Consider the following 20,642-nt stretch of genomic DNA (forward strand, 5'->3'; position numbering starts at 1 on the left):
ACACCCAGAGTTTACAGCAGAGAACATGGGAGAGGGCCAACTCCAAGCAGAGATTGATCTCACGGGCTGGAGGGATTCTGTTCTTATAGGGCGGATCCTTCCTGGCTAGTTTTGGTGGGCTTTTATTGCGCATGTACAAGTACTTGTATTACTTTAAAGCTACTGTGCATGTGGTCTCCCATGATTTTCCTTGATTGGCCACTGGTGAAAGGGTTACACAATGTTACCGAATGGACCCCACCTGTAACAGAGTGTAGCCAAGGGTGGGGGGACAGATAGGGATTTGTGGTGGGGTCCAGAACTCAGGGTGTCCAGGAAATATTAGAGAAAAATGTATATGATGTCCTCACCCCCACCAGTCTGAGCTGGGGGATGGGACACATGGAGCAGGGCCATTTAGAGCTGTTTTGTATAGCAACAGCAGCTTTGCAGCTAACCTCTGGCATGGTCATTTAACATATCTATAACCTTTAACTGGTTTCACGGATATGTTAAATAGCTGTGGCTATGCTTTGAGTCAGGGGGACGGGAGTGACTTCAACCCAGTATGTAGCTGGGAGGCAACTCCCCCTGCTTACAGCACCTGTGTGACAGCTTGGAGATGATTGGCTCCATGCCATGGGGCCACACCAGCCCAGACTTACTATGGCAGCCCAGTAAAGCTGGAAGAATACAGGGATGCTGGCAGGTATAACTGATCGTAGGAGGAGTCGGAAATGGGGCTGCAGAGGAAGATTGGTGTGGGGATTTAGACCCAGGCGCAGCAGCTATACCAGAGAGAACCATGAAGCTCTGGCAGAGAGGTTGGGACCATGTGGCTTGGGCGAGAGTTAGGATCACGTGGCTTTAGGGTGCTCCCTTTTGTCATGTGGCTTAGGCAGCAAGAGAGACTTTGCCTGAAAGGGGAGAAAGAACTCTTGCTGGTGGGCCACAAAAAGGTGCCACATGGCTCTGGATTAACTGGAGATTGTGGCAGCGACACAGCAGATGGTGCCAGGACTGAGGGGCTGCCTGAACCACGGACTTCTACTTCTTTTCCTGAGATACGGTACCCGGACTAGGCAAAGGGCAGTAGGAAGGACTGTGTGCGTTTGTGGGTATTCTAAACTTTAGTACTTTAATGAAGACATTAAGTCATTACTCTAAGTCTGTATAACTTTTAAATAAATAATTCCTTTCCTTTTCACCAGTCTCTGGCATTGAGAGATGTTTTTCCTCTGGCGGCCGGCAAGGCGAACCTAGTAGGTCGGAGGGAACTCCAGGAGAAAAAGGCAGGGGTCCTTTTGGTAATAGTATGCCGTTCACCGCCCCCGACCCCAGGGGTCTGTTCTGTAACAATTTAACCTTGAACGTGTGGACCACAGGCAGCCACACACTAAAGCTGACCAACTCAGGGGAGGCTGCATGGCAGCCATACAAAGTAAGAGACCAAAAGTAACCACACAGGATGGTCTGAAATTAAAACTTTCTAACTAAAAGCAGGTCATGGCAGGCAGTTATGTCCTAGGCTGGAATATTCCCTGACAAAAGTCAACCTTTACCTTAATTGAGTCTGTCTATTGTTTTTAATTTATTTTTTTTATTTATTTACTTTTTTGCATCTATGATAACATATTTTTAGAATTTCAAGGTAACTTCCAGGCACAAAAACCACACCAGAGACCACAAATCCCCCATTGTTACTGTTATCAGTTTAATTGTTGACTGAACTATCCTGTACCTATTTATGTAAAACAAGTATGTGTCTGTCATTTCACTTTTTACTCAATCCCAGAAGGTCCCCCACTTTGTTTTCTCCTGTCTCCCTATATATCACCGATGGAGTTCCTATAACCTGCTTTCATCTTCTTTCGATTCTAATGTATAAAATAATGTGCAAAACTGCCATTCTCTGGAGCATTTTCTCAACTCTGAGGTATTGCTTCCCAGCAATTGTCAGTTTGGCTCAAATAAACTCACAAAAATTCTCTACAGGTTTGAACGGTTTCTTATGTTGACAACTCATAAGTGGCCAATTAGTAAAAAAGGGTGATTTAAGGGTGAACTTTTAAAATCACCATTGAGAAATACAATGTAGGGGCTTCCTCACTCAGGTGTCTGGGTAACTAAGGGAAGCAGTTTCCCATAACCTTGAACGGGTCTGATAAGTAGTGTTCTCATAGCCTTGAGACGGGGTCTGATAAATGGATCCCATAACATGAAGTGGGTTCACATGGGCAGAATCATGCTATGGTCCATAATATTTTGGCTTTCTGTTGGCCTTGTCTGTCTCTAGAACTTAAGGCAGCTTGCAGCATGCGTGGCTTGCCCACCCGTGAATAAAGGCACGTCACACATCCCCACGGCTCCGCGCATTTTCTTCCGTCTCCCTGAATCTACAGTGACCAACTGCAGCGCATATGACGTAATGATTCAGTACTGAATCGTAACACTTACCTCTTGCTGGTCCGGGTTTTTCTACTTGTCTCATTGAGTTAATGCTATTGAAGACCCAACTTTTCAAATAACACAGTTTTTTACAATATGGTCATTAATAGTAGGTTTGTTTTTTATTACACTAGTGATAGGGGACTCAAGAGTTGGAGAATTTTAGTTTAAGGTAAATAGTTATAAGGCTAGTAGGTAACGTTTATGTTAAAGCTATTGTTTCAGGAACTGAGGGTATGAGCCGCCCTGACTCCAGGAGCCCACAGGCAGTTCCACCTCTGTGCCTCAGGGGGACTGCACGCAATCCAGACGGTATCTGAGCCACTGTGCGCCAGGGTGAGACGCCCACCACCCAGGACACAGCTAAAGACCACCAGCCAGGGCGAGAATACTGCAGTTTTCTTAATCCAATTAACTCTTCCCTGAATCCCAAACCCCTACCTACACTTTGTTCTCCTTATAAAGAGGCCATTTTAAAATGCAATTTAAGTCAGTCTGTTAGGGTACAAACCCGCCGTCTTCTCAGATCACCAGGCATCTGAGTAAAGCGCCCAGAAAGATGCAACCCCTGTCTCTGCTTATTGGGTTCGGTGTGTGACAGGCAGCAGGAATGCCAGTCTTTTCCAGTTTCACTAGGAGAAATATAGATACTTAAAGCAATGATTAATTTTAATCCATATTATCAGTTTGATAGTTTGGGGGTGATTTTTTTCTATTTTTTCACGTAGGGGCCATTGTGTTCCCTAAGGACCTGCTACTGCTTTAGGGGGAAAGAGGTTGTTAATGGAAAAGGAAACAAATAAAAATAAATTATCTTTTCTACTACAGACCCATTCACTCCTCTTCCTTTTAGTGATACACACCTGCTTTTCCTGTTTTTACTTAACTAGTACTACTGCCGACAGGACTGGACAACTTGAAATACCTATTCTGTTTTAACTTTCTCATAATTTGAATTTACTGTTCTGATACATAAAACATGGAAGGCAGAGAACAATAAATACTGATTTTCTAACATGTCACTCAAAATGGGAGATTATATTGGCTAAATACAACCTATTATTATCATAGGGTATGTATATTATGACCTATGTCTGTTCTTAGTGACAACTTCAAGTTGGACATTCTACAAAAGATAAAAAGTTTAAATTTTTTGAAAATAAAATCTGGGCCCTGAGTGGATTGAGCACCAGCCTGTGAACAGAAAGGTCTCCAGTTCGATTCCCAGTCAGGGTACATGCCTGGCTTGTGGACCAGGTCCCCATGGGGCGTGCAACAGGCAACCGATCGATGTTTCTCTCACACATCGATGTTTCTCTCCCTCTCTTTCTCCCTCCCTTCCCCTCTCTTTATAAATTAAAAAAATCTTTAAATTATTTTTAAAAATAAATAAAATCTGGCCCTGGCTGAGTGGCTCAGTTGCTTGGAGTGTTGTCCAGTGCACCAAAAGGTTGCCGGTTTGATCCCCGGTCAGGGCACATACAAGAGGTAACTGATCAATGTTTCTCTCTCACATCGATGTTTCTCTCTCCACCTCTTTCTCTCTCCCTCCCTTCCCCCTTCCTCTCTCTCTAAAATAAAAAACATCCTTGGTTGAGGATTCACAGGTTTATCTGAAAGGCAGCAAAAGCTATATTCTTTTTTAAGATTTTATTTATTTATTTTTAGATAGGGGGAAATAGAGAGAAACAGAGGGAGAGAAACGTTGACATAAGAGAGAAATATCAACTGGTTGCCACTTGCACATGCCCTGTCCAGGGACCGAATCTACAACCCAGGCAAGTATCCTGACAGGGAATCGAATCAGCAACCTTTTGCTTTGCAGAGCAACACCCAACCAACTGAGCCACACCAGTCAGGGCTGCAAAACCTGTATTCTTCTGACATAAAGGTGGGTCAACTCATTTCCCCATACCTGAACTTTTTTTAAGAGCGCCTACTATATGGATACAAAAAGGCAAAACTAGATATTCTTCCTTTACATCTAATTAGGATAAATCACATTAAAATATCTGACTTAATTAAGTGATAAACACAGCTTCCTCATATAGGTTATGCTGATTTCCCCTTCATTTCACAACATAAATTCTACTAGCAATAATCATACGTTTATATATTCTGGATAGTAGACTCTTATAAGATATATGATTTATAAATATCTTCTCCCATTCTGTGGATTGTATTTTCATTTCCTTGATAATCATAAATTCAGTTTTTGATAAAATATTGCTTTTATACAAATTTATAGGTACAGTCAGCTTAAATTTACTTGGTTTTTAAAAACTTCTCTTTAAATTTGGATGTAACAGTGTCTCTTGCAAAAACCTATTTTATTATATAGACATTTCTTACAGAATGTGGCCTGCACAAAGAAGAGGAAGCCTGAGTTCAACGTGGCAGGTACTTCTGGTTCTGTACCTGCATTCAGGGCAGCTGACGGTCAGGGCCACCACCGTCAAGCTGCTTTCTTCGTACTTCATCCAGGAAGTCATAGGTCTGCTCTGAAATGTCAAAAGGTTCATGGACTCCCTCTGGTGACAGCAGAGCTTGGAGGGCGCCCTGGTTTTCTTGGTTTTGCTTCAGAAAATCAGTGATGACTTTCCACCGTGCAGCCTCAGTCTCCTCTTCTGCCCACCTGAATGGGGGCAGGAGTGTTGAGTGCAGGAGGGGGACTGCGCAGTCATGGTAAACCAGGAGAAACACAGCCTTCAGGAATTCTCTGTCTCTCTGGAAAAACAAAACAAGTCACTGTGAATGGACCTGTGTCATTGTTTGCTAAGTGTTAAATCGATGCACTGTTAACTAAAAGCCATTAGGGGTGGGGTGGAGGTGACACAGTGCCTGGCAGGTCATGGGCTCCACACCAGGGACTCAGTCAGGAAGCAGCCCCTCTCAGTGGAAACGAGACCCCAAGTCAGGGTGGAGCAGAGAGGAGCAGTTCTCCCTAGGTCTACAGGGGACTCCTCAAGGCCCGGGCTCTCCTGAGCCCCTCTGAGGGCGTGTCACAACTGCCATCAAGGAGAATGGGGTGCTGATGTCTAATCCTGATGTCAGGGCTGTGCGTCCAAGTAAATGCAACAATGTGACGTCGTCTGTAACCGCGTAACTCGATTACAGCACATCAGAGAATTGTCACGCTTTTGTAAGGGAAGGGCAGCAAGTGGTCTGCATGCAATTCAGGGAAAGCAGACCCCAGGAGTAAGATTTGCCGTGAGACTCTCCCCAGATAACAAGAGTCTGCAGTATAGACACTGTCGCTCAGCCCCTGACACCGACAGGCTGAGAGGGAATCACAGAGCACTCAGCCCGAAGGACAAAGGACGAGGCATCCAAACACAGCGGAGTCTGCACACAGATGCCGCCCCTCCCAGCACACCTGTGTGTAGAGGGCAATTTCCACAGGCTCGGGCCCCACAACTTATTCACAGCTGTACCAGGATAGCCTCAAATCTGCCAATTCTCGCAAAGGTCAACGTAGAAGTGCTGGTCAGAGGGAAGCTCAAAGAAGAATACAATATGTATACTTCCCCCCACTTTCCGGATTTTTAGTTTGTAGACAAGTAACACTTTAGAAATTCAAAAACCATCAGCCATGGGTCCAATGTGGCCCATTGCCTCTTTTTATAAATAAAGTTTTATTGACACAGTCATGCTCAGATGTTTACACACTGCCTATAGCTACTTCTGGGTTACGATGGCAATGTTGAGTCACTGTGACAGAGACCGCAGGGCCTGCAAAGCCAAAAATACTTACTATGTGGCCCTTCACAGAAAACATTTGTTGAATCCTAGATTGGAGCAGACGGGCCTCCGCTCACTGAGGAGCACAGGTGCTGCTGGTTTGCAATGACCGTGCTCCTGCGGAATGTGAGCACGAACCATGTGTTTTTCAATGTATGACACAGCTGAGGCTGATTTCCTTTTTTTAATTTAATCTTTATTGTATTTTTTTCTCATTATCATTTAGTCACTTTATACCCTCCTCTCCTCAGAGGCCAACTTTCTTTTTCCTTCTCCTTGCCTGATATAGACTTTGAGAGCTAGAAGAAAAAAAATCTTAATAAGAGAAATTTGATAGTCAACCAGGAGACTTTGGTTTAGAAAGTTCCCCTCAGCTAAATGAAATTCAGTGATCTGAAAGGTCACCTAACTGCATATCTTTTCATCATGCAGACCCGTCCTGGAATGTGTCTTTGCGAGCATAATGACTCAGTGTAAAGGGTTAGAGGGTTATGACTACAGCTACTTTCACTAAGATTAAAAAAAAGCCATTATTAGAGTGGGCAAGCACACACCAACACTACAAATATGATTCGCGTGGAAAAGCACATTACCTTCTCTGATCTCTTTAATGTACTTTCTTTCTCAGCCCATGAACTCTAGAAAAGAAACAGAAATGTTGTATGAATCTGAGGATTCACAAGTCTGCCACACACCTGCAACTTTACTGTAAGTGAACCTATGGATGGGCTTAAAGCATGGAGAGCTGACACACATCAGAACCGAATCTGTGCGCGCCTCATGCTAACACCAGAAACCAGACTGGCCAGACAGGGGGAGAGGCCTCGGAAACCCGTGCTTCTCACAAGTTAAAACTGATTTAAGAGCAGATCAATGAAACACTAACACATACATTCAAACCGCACAAATATAATAGCCGAACAACCAAACACTAGCAAGCTTTTAAAATGAGACAGTAAAGATGGTAGAAAATTCATTTGTCTACAATTCCGTCTGCTGGGAGGATGACAATGTTCAGGTGGCATAAATGCAGCACAGCTTTGCAAGCAAATACTTTCAATCTGTCCACGAGGCTTCATCAATGCTTTTTTAAAGAAATAAAATCCCAGAGTTCCATTAGTCCCACAGAAGTCGGGATCGAGCTTCCCGGTGCCGGCCCCACACACTGCAAGCAAGGTGGTGCCTGGCTCCGAGCTGCTGGATCCTGGACTCACGGCACGTGTCCGCCCGCTGGCGCCTGATTACATGGGTTCCATGGATGCATCAGCCCCTCCTCAGCAGGGAGGTCGTCCCTAGAAAGTTCTGTGACTCCCTACAGGAGCCACCTTCGGGGGTATTCTCCTAAACCTGCTGATGCTGCACCCGGGGGCCTGGAGAGTGTGGAGAGGATCTTAGAGCCCAGAGTGCTTCACTCAACAAGCCAGGTGCCATCATCAGCGTCCAAGCGCCAACCACAAACTGGACTTTGCTGAGTTAACAGTAGGAAGCTCACACATGGCATAACATGAACTTTGTGAGGAATCTGGCTTAACACAAATAGCACTCAGCAACTCCAGACTTATTACCGGCTGGTAACATCTGCCCATTGTTCTTTAGTTAAGTGGCAAGGCCCCAGCTCACTTTTCACTGAGTTACCAGGAAGCAGTGGGGTGTTTCACCTAGTGTAACTCAGCAGGAACAGAGAAAGCATGGGGGAGGGAAGGATTGCTCCCCCCTCCTCTGGAGCAAACAGGAGACCACCTCCCAGCTCCCTCCCAGTTCCAGGGTGCTGTGTGATTGGTTCTGGTCAATAAAATGCCAGCAGAGCTGCTCATGCCACCATGGGGCACAGGCAGAGGGAAGCCCATGGACAAGTCCCCATTCTCTCTTCCTGAGGGGCAGCTGGGAACACAGGGAGCCACTCGTGCACATGATGCTATTATTCTGCACCCTTGGGTGACTGTGTGCAGGACCTTCCACAGATCCATGCTGGAAGGCACCACGAGTGGGAGCAAAACCTGAGCTAGCGACCACACACAGCCTAGCTTCTCCCAAGTCATACAAGGTGCCACCAAGAGAAGGCACAAGACTGACTGTAGGAACAAACTACTCCTTTGTTTTACAAAAATCATTTATTATACAAATAATTTGCTGTGGAAAAATTAAGAAAATACAGAGGTAGTCACTGTTGCCTTTCTAGAGTCTATTCGCTGGACCTGTTCACAGGCAGCTATATAAACATAAATGTATATACTTAAATAGACTTATACAACAAATGGACTTTATTGTTTTCCACTATGAACAACTTTGCTCAACTTGAAAAGCCTGTGGCACATCTGGACGCACCCGGAGCTGTGCTGCTTGGCCAGCCAGGTCATGGCCCTTCTCTGAGCTGTGTGTTCATCAGGAAGTGCAGAATTTAGACTAGACCAGCCCTTCGGCCCCTGCTAACACCAACACCCAGATTCTGTGACTGTTACACACCTAGAGAAACCTCCCAGTGCCCAGCACAGTGCCTCAGCCACAGTGGGCTCTCGTGAAATCTTTATCAAATGAATCAATGTATGTATGTTCTGTATAACGAAGACACATTATGATACTACTGACTTTACAAGGGAAGGAGAAATTCTGCATTATCTAACTACAGTGCCAAACGAATTTGTCTGAAATTATGGGGAATCATATGCCTTGAACATTTGAAGTGATTTTGTTGAAAACTTCATTGTTACTGTTGACACCCCCACACCAGCCAAACCAGCACATGAAATCAGTTTCAAAGTCTCATAAAAATCTCCATGTCTCTGTCAGGCTCATCTGACCTCCTTCCTTATCAACAGGAGTCGCCTCCCAACACAGCTCACCTTCCTCCTGCAAGCGTGCTCCTCTACCTCTCTGTGCTGTCGGGAGTTTTCCTGACAAAACCTTCATGGGTCACCCACCCCTCCCACACTCTGCACCTGGACACGAGACTCACACAGGCCGTGCCCATCTACCGGCAACACTCAGCCTGCCCCACGGGGTCACTGCTCTGCTCAAGAACACTCTGTTGTCCTTCTGGCTGCAAAATGTTTGTTCATGCTGAGCCCTCCACCTGTAGTGTCTTCCACTCCCATCTCAGCCTGTCAAAATCCAACATGGCCCCAGCCGGGTATCAGCCAGCACCTCTTTAATGGAACAATTCCTGGTCCTCATTTGCTGCCTTCTTCATGTCTCGAAGGACCTGGGTCCTACTTCCCCTGAGCCCGCTACTAGGCTATCTGAGCATCTGCCTGGTAGGCATAGAGGTTTTCTAATAGTTGTTGACCTTGATATAGCAAGTGGAACTTTTTATAAAACTCACATTTTGAAGATGAAAAAATGGCTGAAAATTGGAGATTTCATCTGGTTCAACCAGCTGCTATTTATGCAGCAGATGGTATGTATCAAATTAAACAAAAATGACAGGCATGCCCTGACCTTCCCCTGAGAGCTCAGTTCATTTATCTGACAAACCGTTTTTGGACTCTTGCTCTTGGGCCACCACTGGTAGCCATGATAAGTCAAGGAACAGATGAGAGATAAGAGATTGCCACGGTGTATGCAGCAGGCACTCCACCTGCTTACTGGATCCTGGGCAGCCTGAGAAACACCCACACTAACAAAGGAAGGATGAGCCCAAGTGAGCTAGAAAATGGACACAGATCAGGAGATGTCATCCAAATGGGGGGCAAACCCTAGAGCAGGTGTCAGAACACACCAACACAGTGTGTCTAACTGCTTCCCGAGCCCACCAGGTTCCCATCGTGATGCCACCCACCCGGAGTGCATCCATCACGTCAGGCTGCTCCAGGAGCTTGGGGAAGGTAGCCAGTATAGGATTACTGATTAAATCTGAAAGACAAAGACCAAAAAGGATTTTATACAAATTTATCCAATGTTTTACTGCAATAGAAAAGCATTCATTCTGATTGGAATCAGTGTCACAGTATTTGTTGACAACATTCTAACACTTTAACCTCTAGGAACTCAAAGCTGTCCCCTCTACCTCCACACTCCCCTACACCCATACCCCAGAGGGTTCTGGAATGAGTCTTCTACCAAGTAGACAGAACTTTTAGGGTAGAAGTAAAGTGGCTCTGAACAGAAGACGACTGGAAAATTGTGTTCTTCAGTGTTTTTTCCCAGCCTCACTTTCCGCCAGTGACGGTGGTATGGTAGGAGGAGTCAGGAAGTACCAGCAGAAAGGAGGCTGCCAGTGCCTGACTCCAGTCCACCAGCACTCGGGGAAGAACCCTGGTGTCTGCGGGTCATGGGATGGTGGGGAATGAAATTGGAAGGCATCGGGAGTTGGGGATTTGGACACACGCCTAAATACTGTGTGGGAGAATACTGATATTCCACAATAAGTAATGGCATGTGAAAGATTTGTGTGAGGAAGTCCATAAGGAAGAATGCTTTGGAGATGATCCTGTATCTTTAGCAGGAAAAAAATCCATTCTCCAGATTTTTCTATGTTTATTCTGATGGTCAGATTCAAATGAAGTCAATAATCTGAGTAACCTTCTCCAGGACAACAAATAAGCTTTATCCTCTTTAAGAAGTCATGTCATCCATGAATTGTTTCTAGAGTCATTGAACTAAATTTAAAGGCCAGTGATGATTAAAAGGCTTACCTCAACTGTCCTCTCTTAGAGTGGTAATTGCTCCTTGGGAAATGTCTGTGCTTCTCTGACTTTCAGTTTCATTTCCATTTACCCATCTAGGTGTCAGGTGCCTGGTGGAGGACCCCTGTCTAACCATGAACTCTACTTGTCCAGATCCTAAGGCATCACAGGGCTCTCCCTCTCACTCCCTCTCTCTAGCCCCACTGGCCTGCTTTCACTTCTGGTCCCTCCAGCACACCCATGTTTTCTTGCCTTGAGTCATCACACATACTATGGTGTCTCTGTCCAGAACCTTCTCACCCCCACCACCTTCTTCGTAACTCTAACTCCTCTATCAGGGCTTATCTTAATATTACTTGCGCAGAGAAGGCTTCCCTCACCCTACACATTAATTCAGCCTTCCTACTGTGTGCTCTCATTGTGCACTTTCCTTCAGAACACTTATTCCAAAATGTGAAAAGGATTACTCCTGTAATTTTGTATTTAAGGTATGTCGCTCCACTAGGGTAGGAATAGCCCTGCCTGTCTCACAAGGCCTGGCATGCAGGACGCACTGCATACACACCTGCTTACGGATCTATTGAATCCAAAGGCTGTCCAGTAAAGTTAAACTTTTTTTTTTAAATAGACCCTTTATATTAGGGAATTTATTTATTTATTTATTTTAATATTTAAACTTTTTTGATATATTTATTGATTATGCTATTACAGTTGTCCCATTTCCCCCCCCCACTCCATCCTGCCCACCCCCTCCCTCCCAAATTCCCCCCCTATAGTTCATGTCCATGGGTCATACTTATAAGTTCTTTGGCTTCTACATTTCCTACACTATTCTTACCCTCCCCCCCGTCTATTTTCCACCTATCATCTATGCTACTTATTCTCTGTACCTTTCCCCCCCTCTCCCCCTCCCACTCCCCTATTGACAACCCTCCATGTGATCTCCATCTCTATGGTTCTGTTCCTGTTCTAGTTGTTTGCCTAGTTTGCTCTTGTTTTTGTTTTAGGTGTGGTCGTTAATAACTGTGAGTTTGCTGTCATTTTTACTGTTCCTATTTTTTATCTTCTTTTTCATAGGTAACTCCCTTTAACATTTCATATAATAAGGGCTTGGTGATAATGAACTCCTTTAACTTGACCTTATCTGAAAAGCACTTTATCTTCCCTTCCATTCTAAATGATAGCTTTGCTGGATACAGTAATCTTGGATGTAGGCCCTTGCCTTTCATGACTTGGAATACTTCTTGCCATTCCCTTCTTGCCTGTAAGGTCTCTTTGGAGAAATCAACTGACAGTCTTGTGGGAACCCCTTTGTAGGTAACTGTGTCCTTTTCTCTTGCTGCTTCTAAGATTCTCTCCTTATCTTTAATCTTGGGTAATGTAATTATGATGTGCCTTGGTGTGTTCCTCCTTAGGTCCAGCTTCTTTGGGACTCTCTGAGCTTCCTGGACTTCCTGGAAGTCTATTTCCTTTGCCAGATTGGGGAAGTTCTCCTTCATTATTTTTTCAAATAAGTTTTCAATTTTTTGTTCTTCCTCTTCTCCTTCTGGAACCCCTATAATTCGGATGTTGGAATGTTTCAAGATGTCCTGGAGGTTCCTAAGCCTCTCCTCATTTTTCCGAATTCTTGTTTCTTCATTCTTTTCTGGTTGGATGTTTCTTTCTTCCTTCTGGTCCACACCGTTGATTTGAGTCCCAGTTTCCTTTGCATCACTATTGGTTCCCTGTACATTTTCCTTTGTTTCTCTTAGCATAGGCTTCATTTTTTCATCTAGTTTTCAACCAAATTCAACCAATTCTGTGAGCGTCTTAATAACCAGTGTTTTGAACTGTGCATCCGATAGGTTGGCTATCTCTTCCTCGCTTAGCTGTATTTTTTCTGGAGCTTTGAAGTGTTCTGTCATTTGGGCCATTTCTTTTGGTCTTGGTGCTTCTGTTACTTAAAAGGGCAGAGCTTTAGGTGTTCCACGGGGCAGGGTAACGCTGGTTGCTGTGCTGTGACGTTGTACATGGGGGAGGGGCCGAGAGGGAGCAATGGCGCCCACTCCCCTCTCCACCAGATTTCAGTCTTTCACTCCACTACCCACAATCAAATTGGGCCCCTCTGGTGCTGGTTCCCGAGTGGGTGGGCCTGTGCACACTCTAGGCCCCTGTGGGTCTCTCCAACAACCTCTCCTGTGAGGCTGGGAGTCTCTCCTGCTGCCTCCCCAACCCCCACGGGCGTTTTCAATCAGAGGTTTGAGGCTTTATTTCCCTGCTCTGGAGCCCTGGGTTACGTGGTCTGCTTTGCTCCCCGCCTTTTGTCCGGTTTATCTGTGCGCAAATGTGGGGCCGCCAGGTGCTACCCACCACTCTTCCTGCCCCGTTCTCCGCCACTCTGAGTCCGGCCCTCTGGGTTTATCTGTTCGCGAATGTGGGGCCGCAGGGTCTGCTAGTGGTCAGACTGCCTGCCCCGTTCGTCCCACACTCCGCCAGTCTCGGTCCCACCAGGGCCACTCGAGTCCTCTCTGCCCCAGTGCTCATCTCCACCCCTCCTACCGGTCTGGATGTATGTTTCTTTTTTATCTACTTGGTGTCGGACTTCCTTGCCATTCGATTTTCTGTCAGTTCTGGTTGTGTGAGGAGGTGCGGTGTGTCTACCTATGCCGCCATCTTGGTTCTCTAAATTCTAGTTAAACTTTTTTTGAGGCAATCCTTGTAACATGTGCATTCCTCTTTGCAAGTTCAATCATGTATGACAACTTATTAATATAAAAAATTATTTTTTAACATTTTACTGGGAAGAAATCTCATGCTTTAAATAGTAGCAAGAATAAAAATAGTACACAGTAATCCTGAATACCTCTTACCTGGATTTGCCAACTTTAACTTATCCACTGATATTTAAAGTTTGTGCATCAAGAACTAGTTATTTTGGGTGATTTCAGTCTCTTCCCAGAAAGATGATGTGAATACCAAACATAATAGAAACAGATTATTCAGAGACAGTAAGGAAAAATATGATTATATCTGAGTTTTAGGATCTCAAATCTCCAGAACTGGAAATAAGACAATATGTATATGGTAAAGAATTAAATACGTACTGAGCTCACACAGTATATACACTAAGTACAATGCTTTTCATCTGTAGTAATTTATTCACTTTGATGCTATTTTAAAATTTTTATTTCAACTGTCACTTTTGGAAGAAGATATAGGTTATGTTTACTCAAAGCATAATGCATTATCGTACAAAAGGAAATTGCAAAGACCCCTTACCAGCACTTTGCATGCTCATCCTGTCTTTCAGGAGTACATCTCCAAGAATTTGGCGATAAAATATCAACAAATGAATGTAGCACATACTTCCAACTAATGTTTCCGGCAGTAGACTATTAAAAAGAAAAAATGTATTCACTAAACAATTTCCTACACTCCAACCTACAATATTTATTTATTTATTACTTTTTGTTTCATTATTGGAAAAAAATACGACAATTATAAGGAAAATTCCCACTCCATGCCGGCCACGTTAAACGTCAAATAACCTACTTTTTTATGTGTACACTTTCAAGTCTCCACTCTGTTTTGTCATTCCTATGCTTTCATTTAGCTACCACCCATGTTAAACGTCAAATTTAAAAAGTCATAAATTATGTGTTTTGGAAATAAAGAGACTAGTCTGCTACAAGTTTTAACAAAGCCATGTGGCCACCCCACCTGATGAGATGAATGCAGAGGAAACAGTGAGTTCAGACTGTTCACAGTGCTGGATGGAACGTGGGCGGGTGTGGCAGACCTGGACAGAACTCTGACTTTGCTGCTTCCTAGCTATGGAACTTTGGGTCAATTAATTATTTGCCTTGTGTTTTGGTTTCCTTATCTGTGGAATGCAGATAGTAATACCTGCATTTCAGAAGGTTAATAAAAAGGATTAAAATGAGGTGAGTGTGGGTTTTTTAATGCAATGCCTGGTACACATTAAGGACTCAAAAACAATAAACTTAAATACTGAAGTTATTATCAGCTTAAAATAGATTATTTTCTCTATGATGTTATATGCAATCCCCATAGTAACCACAAAAAAAATCTATAGAATGTACACAAAAGGAAATGAAAAGGGAATTAATGTGTCACTACGAAAAATCTATTGAACACAAGAAAGGCAGTAGGGAGGAAATGAGGAACAAAAATATCTATGAGACATACAGACAATCACTAAAAAAATGACAATAGTAAGTCCTTCCTTATCAGTAATCGCTTTAAATGTAAATGGATTAAATTCCCCAATCAAAAGTCAGAGATTGGAAGAATGGATTACAGGATCCAACTGTGTACTACCTACAAGAGACTCTAGATCTAAGCACACTCACAGGTTGAAAATGAAAGGATGGACAAAGATATTCTGTGCAAACAGTGAACAAAAGTGAGCAGGGATGGCTAAAAATAATATCAGAAAAATAGTCCTTAAGTCAAAAAACTTTTACAAAAGACAAAGAAGGATATTATGTAATGAAAAAAGTATCAATTCACCAAGAAGATATATACAAGGTATATATATATACCAAATATTAGAACTCCTAAATATATAAAGCAAGTAAAAGAGAGAAATAGACCTATAATAATAGTAAGAGACTTTAATAACCTACTCTCAATAAAGGACAGAAGAACCAGGCAGAAGATTAATAAGAATATAGAAGACTCGAACAACACTGTAGACCAATTGTAGCTAACAGACACACACAGGACACTCTGCCCAACAACAGCAGAGTACACATTTTTCTCAAATGTACATGGAATATTCTATGGGATAGACCACATATTAAGTCTTAATGATTTAAAAGCTGAAATCATGAATTTGGCAAAACAGCCAGATACAAAGTCAATCACTCAGAAATAAAAGGCATTCTTGTATACCAACAATGAAATATCAGAAACAGAAATCAGGAAAAAAAAATCCCATTTGATATAGCAACAAGAAAAATAAAGTACCTAGGAATAAACCTAACCAAGGAGGTACAAGACCTGTACTCAGAAACCATACAACACTGAAGAGAGAAATTAAGGAAGACACAAATGGAAGCATGTACCATGCTCATGGATTGGAAGAATTAACATCATCAAAATGGCCATACTGTCCAAAGCAATTTATAGATTCAATGCAATCCCTGTTAAAATACCCATGACATATTTCAGACATATAGAATAATCATTTCAAAAATTTATATGGAACCATAAACGACCTTGAATAACTGCAGCAATTTTGAGAAAGAAGAACAAAGCAGGAGGGAACACCATACCTGATATCAAACTGTATTACAAGGCCACTGTAATCAAAACAGCCTGGTACTGGCATAAAGACAGGCACATAGACCAATGGAACAGAACAGAGAGCCCAGAAATAAACCCAAGTCTCTACAGTCAATTAATATTTGACAAAGGGGGAAGAAGCATAAAATGGAGCAAAAATAGCCTCTTCAACAAATGGTGTTGGGAGATCTGGGCAGCTACGTGCAAAAAAATGAAACTCAATCACCAACTTACACCACACACAAAAATAAATTCAAGGTGGATAAAAGACTTAAATATAAGTCGTAACACCATAAAAGTCCTAGAGGAAAACATTGGCAGGAAAATCTCAGACACTCCACACAGCAACATCTTCACTGATATGTCCCCTAAAGCAAGGGACATAAAGGAAAGAATAAACAAATGGGACCTCATCAAAATAAAAAGCTTCTGCATGGCTAATGAAAACAGCATTAAAATGAAAAGAGAACTAACTGTATGGGAAAACATATTTACCAATGATACCTCAGACAAGGGCCTGATCTCCAAAATATATAAAGAACTCTCAGGACTCCACTCCAGGAAGACAAACAACCCAATTAAAAAATGGGAAAAGGACTTGAACAGACACTTCTTCAAGGAGGACATACAGAAGGCCCAGAGACACATGAAAAGATGCTCAGCCTCACTAGCCACCAGAGAGATGCAAATTAAAACCACAATGAGATACCACCTCACACCGGTCAGAATGGCCAACATAAACAAATCAACGAACAAGTGTTGGAGAGGATGCAGAGAAAAGGGAACCCTAGTGCACTGTTGGTGGGAATGCAGACTGGTGAGGCCACTGTGGAAAACACTATGGAATTTCCTCAGAAAACTAAAAATGGAACTGCCCTTTGACCCAGCAATTCCGCTGCTTGGATTATACCCTAAGAACCCTGAAACACCAATCCAAAAGAACCTGTGCACCCCAAAGTTCATAGCAGCACAATTTACAATAGCCAAGTGCTGGAAGCAACCTAAGTGCCTTTCAGCAAATAAGTAGATCAAAAAACTATGGTACATTTACACAATGGAATTCTATGCAGCAGAGAGAAAGGAGCTCATACCCTTTGCAACAGCCTGGATGGAACTGGAGAGCATTATGCTAAGTGAAATAAGCCAGGAGGTAAGGGACAATTACTTTATGGTCTCACCTTCAACTGGAGCATAATTAACAAAAGAAAAAAAGCAAACAAAATATAACCAGAGTCATTTAAGTTAAGAACAATCTAACAATAGTCAGAGGGGAGGGGGAAGGTATAGTGGGGAGAAGGGTTTTCAGGAACTACTACAAAGGACACATGGACAAAACCAAGGGGGACGGTGGAAGCAAAGGAGGGAGGTGGGTTTGGATGGGGTGGGGGGAAGGGGCGGGGAGAAAATGCAAACAACTGTAATTGAACAACAATAAAATAATTAAAATAATAATAATAATAATAACAACTGAAATCATAGGTCTGACCAGTGTGGATCAGTTGGAATGTCATCCTGTAAACTGAAATGTCATGGGTTTGATTCCTGGTCAGGGCCCATGCCTAGGTTGTGGGTTTGGTCCCCAGCTGGGGTGCATACGAGAAGTAACCAATCAATGTATCTCTCTCACATCCATGTTTCTCTCCCTCTCTGTCTCCCACGCTTCCCCTCTCTCTAAAATCAATAAACATGCCCTCAAATGAGTATTAAAAAAATTAAAACTGAAATCATACAAAGTATCTTTTCTGATCACAATGGAATGGAACTAAAAATCAAGACCAGAACGAAAACTGGAAAATTCACACACGTGGAGATTAAACAACACACTCAAATAATGATGGATCAAAAAAGAAATCACAAGGAAAATAAGAAAATACTTACAGATCAATTAAAAAGAAAATATAACATACCAAAATTTATGGGACAAAGTGAAAGCAGTGTTAAGGGTGAAATGTATAGCTATATTAAAAAATCAGATCTGAAATCAAGACCTAACTTTACTAGTTTCTTGATTTAAGGAACTAGTAAGAAGAACAAACTAAATCCCTGGCAAGCAGAAGGAAGAAAACAATGAAGATCAGAGAACAGATAAATGAAATAGAGACTAGAAAACAATAGAGAAAATCAATGAAACCCGAAGTTGGTTCTTTGAAAGGATCACCAAATTTACAAACATTTTTCTTTTAAAATTTTATTTATTTTTAGAGAGAAGGGAAGGGAGGGAGAAAGAGAGAGAGAGAAACATTGATCAGTTGCCTCTTGCATGCAACCCAACTGGGGACCAGGTCCTCAACCCAGGCATATGCCCTGACCGGGAATCGAACTGGTGACCTTTCACTTTGTGGTGTGACACCCAACCAAAAACTTAAGTAAAAAATTTGGATAATCTAGATGAAATGGACTAATTCCTAGGAACACAAAACCTATTAAGACTACTGTAGTTTGCCATGTGTAACATGCACTTTTTGCCCAAATTTCTTAGGGAAAAATAAGGATGCACATTATATATGGGTGGTACTAATTCCATATCTATATAAATGGTTTTAATTCTTTTGTTTATGCTTATGAGTTAAAAGTGTAACTCTAGAAATGATATCTGTATGCAAAATAATACCCTGGAATACGATAATCAGTTTTGTTGAACTTATGACAAACTTTCAATGAGAGCCATTTCAGCCAATGATTCAACGAAATGAAATGAAGAGCGGAAGAGCGACATAGGTTATGCACAGAATAATATAGATGATGGCAAATGTTATCCACTTGATAAGTGACGCTGACTTTATTACCACAGTGTGAACAGCACAACATTTCTCTTCATACACTTTAGGCAGGTAAAATTATTGGAAAATCCCTTGGAAAATGTCAAAATGCTTTTCGTACTCTGCAAGCTTAAGCTAAAAGTCATTAAATATGATAAAAAGCATGGCAACAGGGCTGCCAAGAGACACTTTTGACCTCCTCCCCCGACAGGGAGTGTCATCAGATTGTGAGGTAACAGGAAGAAAAGCTCCTTCGGATGCCAGGACAGAAGAAGGCAATGAGAGGGAAACCTCCAAAGTGGCCAGAGGTGGAGGAGGAGGTGAAGACCTGGATTCTGAAGCAGCGTTGCACTAGGATCTCTGTTTTGACCAAGATGATAGAAAAAGAAGGTAAAAGGACTGCAAAAGAAAAAAAACATTGATGATCTCTCAGGGACACCTAAATGGTGCTTTAACTTTATGAAGAGAGAAGGTTTGAGCACGAGGACATGAACAAACTTGCCCCAAAACTTCAGTAGCCAATGATAATCAAGTTTTCATTCTTATGTTATTATTCTTTGAAAGACTCACAACTTTGAGCTGTCCCAAATCACCAACACGGATGAGGTCCCACACACATGTGATGTGCCATCCAACAGAACTGTGGATGTCAAGGGAGCAAAGACCGTGCTGATAAAACTAATGGTCATGAGAAAACACATTTCATTGTTGTTCTAGCCTGTTGTGCAGATGGGACGAAGCTTCCACCTGTCGTCATCTTTCAAAGAAAAACTTTTCTGAAAGAAAAGATTCTAAGTGGAGTTGTTATCCACGTGCATGAAAAAGGACGGATGAACTCAGAAGGTGTGAAAATCTGATTTAACCAAGTCTAGTCACAAAGGCCTGGTGGATTACTTAAAAAAGCAGCTTTGCTTGTTTTTGCTCACTTCAAAGCCCATGTTATGCAAAGTGTGAAAGCAATCACATCAGGCTTGAAAACCCAACTTGCTGTGATACTGGTGGGCTAACCAGCCAACTGCAACCTCTTGATGTGTCAGTAAACAAGCCCGTTAAGGCCCTAATGAAGAAAGAGTGGATGTCATAGATGCAGTCAGCTGGTAATGATTTCACACCTACAGGCAGGGTCAAGGAAGCATCCATTGACCAGGTTTGTGATTGGATCCTAAGATCTTGGAAAGGTGACAAGAAGGAAGTGGTTGTGAAGTCGTTTAAAAAATGTGGCATCAGCAATGCTGTGGATGGAACTGAGGACGTTGAAATATACCGGGATGAGGAAAGTGACTTTTCAGAAGACACAAGTAATGCAGAAATTGAAAAAGACATTACTTCTGATATTGCCAGTGACAAAGAGTTCTTGGCCTTCTATGATGTGTAAATATCATAAATTTGTTATTGGTACATAAAATTTCTTATGCCTTGTATCTCTTCTTGTGTTTTGTAATTATTTGTAACATAAAATTTCTTGTACCATAATATGTTCAAAAATAAATGCTAAAATTCCTTTATAATACAAAAACCAAGTATCTAAATGTAAATAAATAAATAACTTAATTAAAAACTTAAAACAAAAAAAATTGTTTTCCTGAAAGTTTGGGCCAAAAACATGGATGCACATTATACATGGCAAAATATGGTAAATCACAAATTAAGAGAAAATCTGAGTAGACCTATTACTGGTAAAGAAATTGAATCAGCAATCAAAAATCTATCAACAAAGAAAAGTTCTGGACCTGATGGCTTCACTGATGAATTCTGCTAAATATTTAAAGAAGAGCCAATCCTTCTCAAACTTTTTCAAAAAGTG

General features: G+C 42.3%; 1 protein-coding gene across 4 annotated transcripts in view; it reads right to left on the reverse strand.

Annotated features, from left to right (window-relative positions):
* Positions 1-1,274: 1,274 nt before the first annotated feature.
* The window catches only part of NPHP1 (nephrocystin 1), an 84,848-nt gene continuing 65,480 nt past the window's right edge, over positions 1,275-20,642 (reverse strand). For 2 of the 4 annotated variants that reach the window (XM_053923932.1, XM_053923930.2), the window contains exons 18-21: positions 14,049-14,161; positions 9,944-10,017; positions 6,762-6,806; positions 1,275-5,154 (exon numbers count right to left, since the gene is read on the reverse strand). In XM_053923932.1, coding sequence (XP_053779907.1) covers positions 4,852-5,154; positions 6,762-6,806; positions 9,944-10,017; positions 14,049-14,161 — 535 coding nt within the window. In that variant the 3' untranslated portion in view covers positions 1,275-4,851. The remainder of the gene's footprint in view (positions 5,155-6,761; positions 6,807-9,943; positions 10,018-14,048; positions 14,162-20,642) is intronic. The other 2 variants (XM_053923931.2, XM_053923933.2) reach the window with 2 other exon arrangements.

The sequence above is a fragment of the Desmodus rotundus genome, chromosome 5 (assembly GCF_022682495.2).
Source record: "Desmodus rotundus isolate HL8 chromosome 5, HLdesRot8A.1, whole genome shotgun sequence".
In the NCBI taxonomy this organism is placed as follows: Eukaryota; Metazoa; Chordata; class Mammalia; order Chiroptera; family Phyllostomidae; genus Desmodus; species Desmodus rotundus.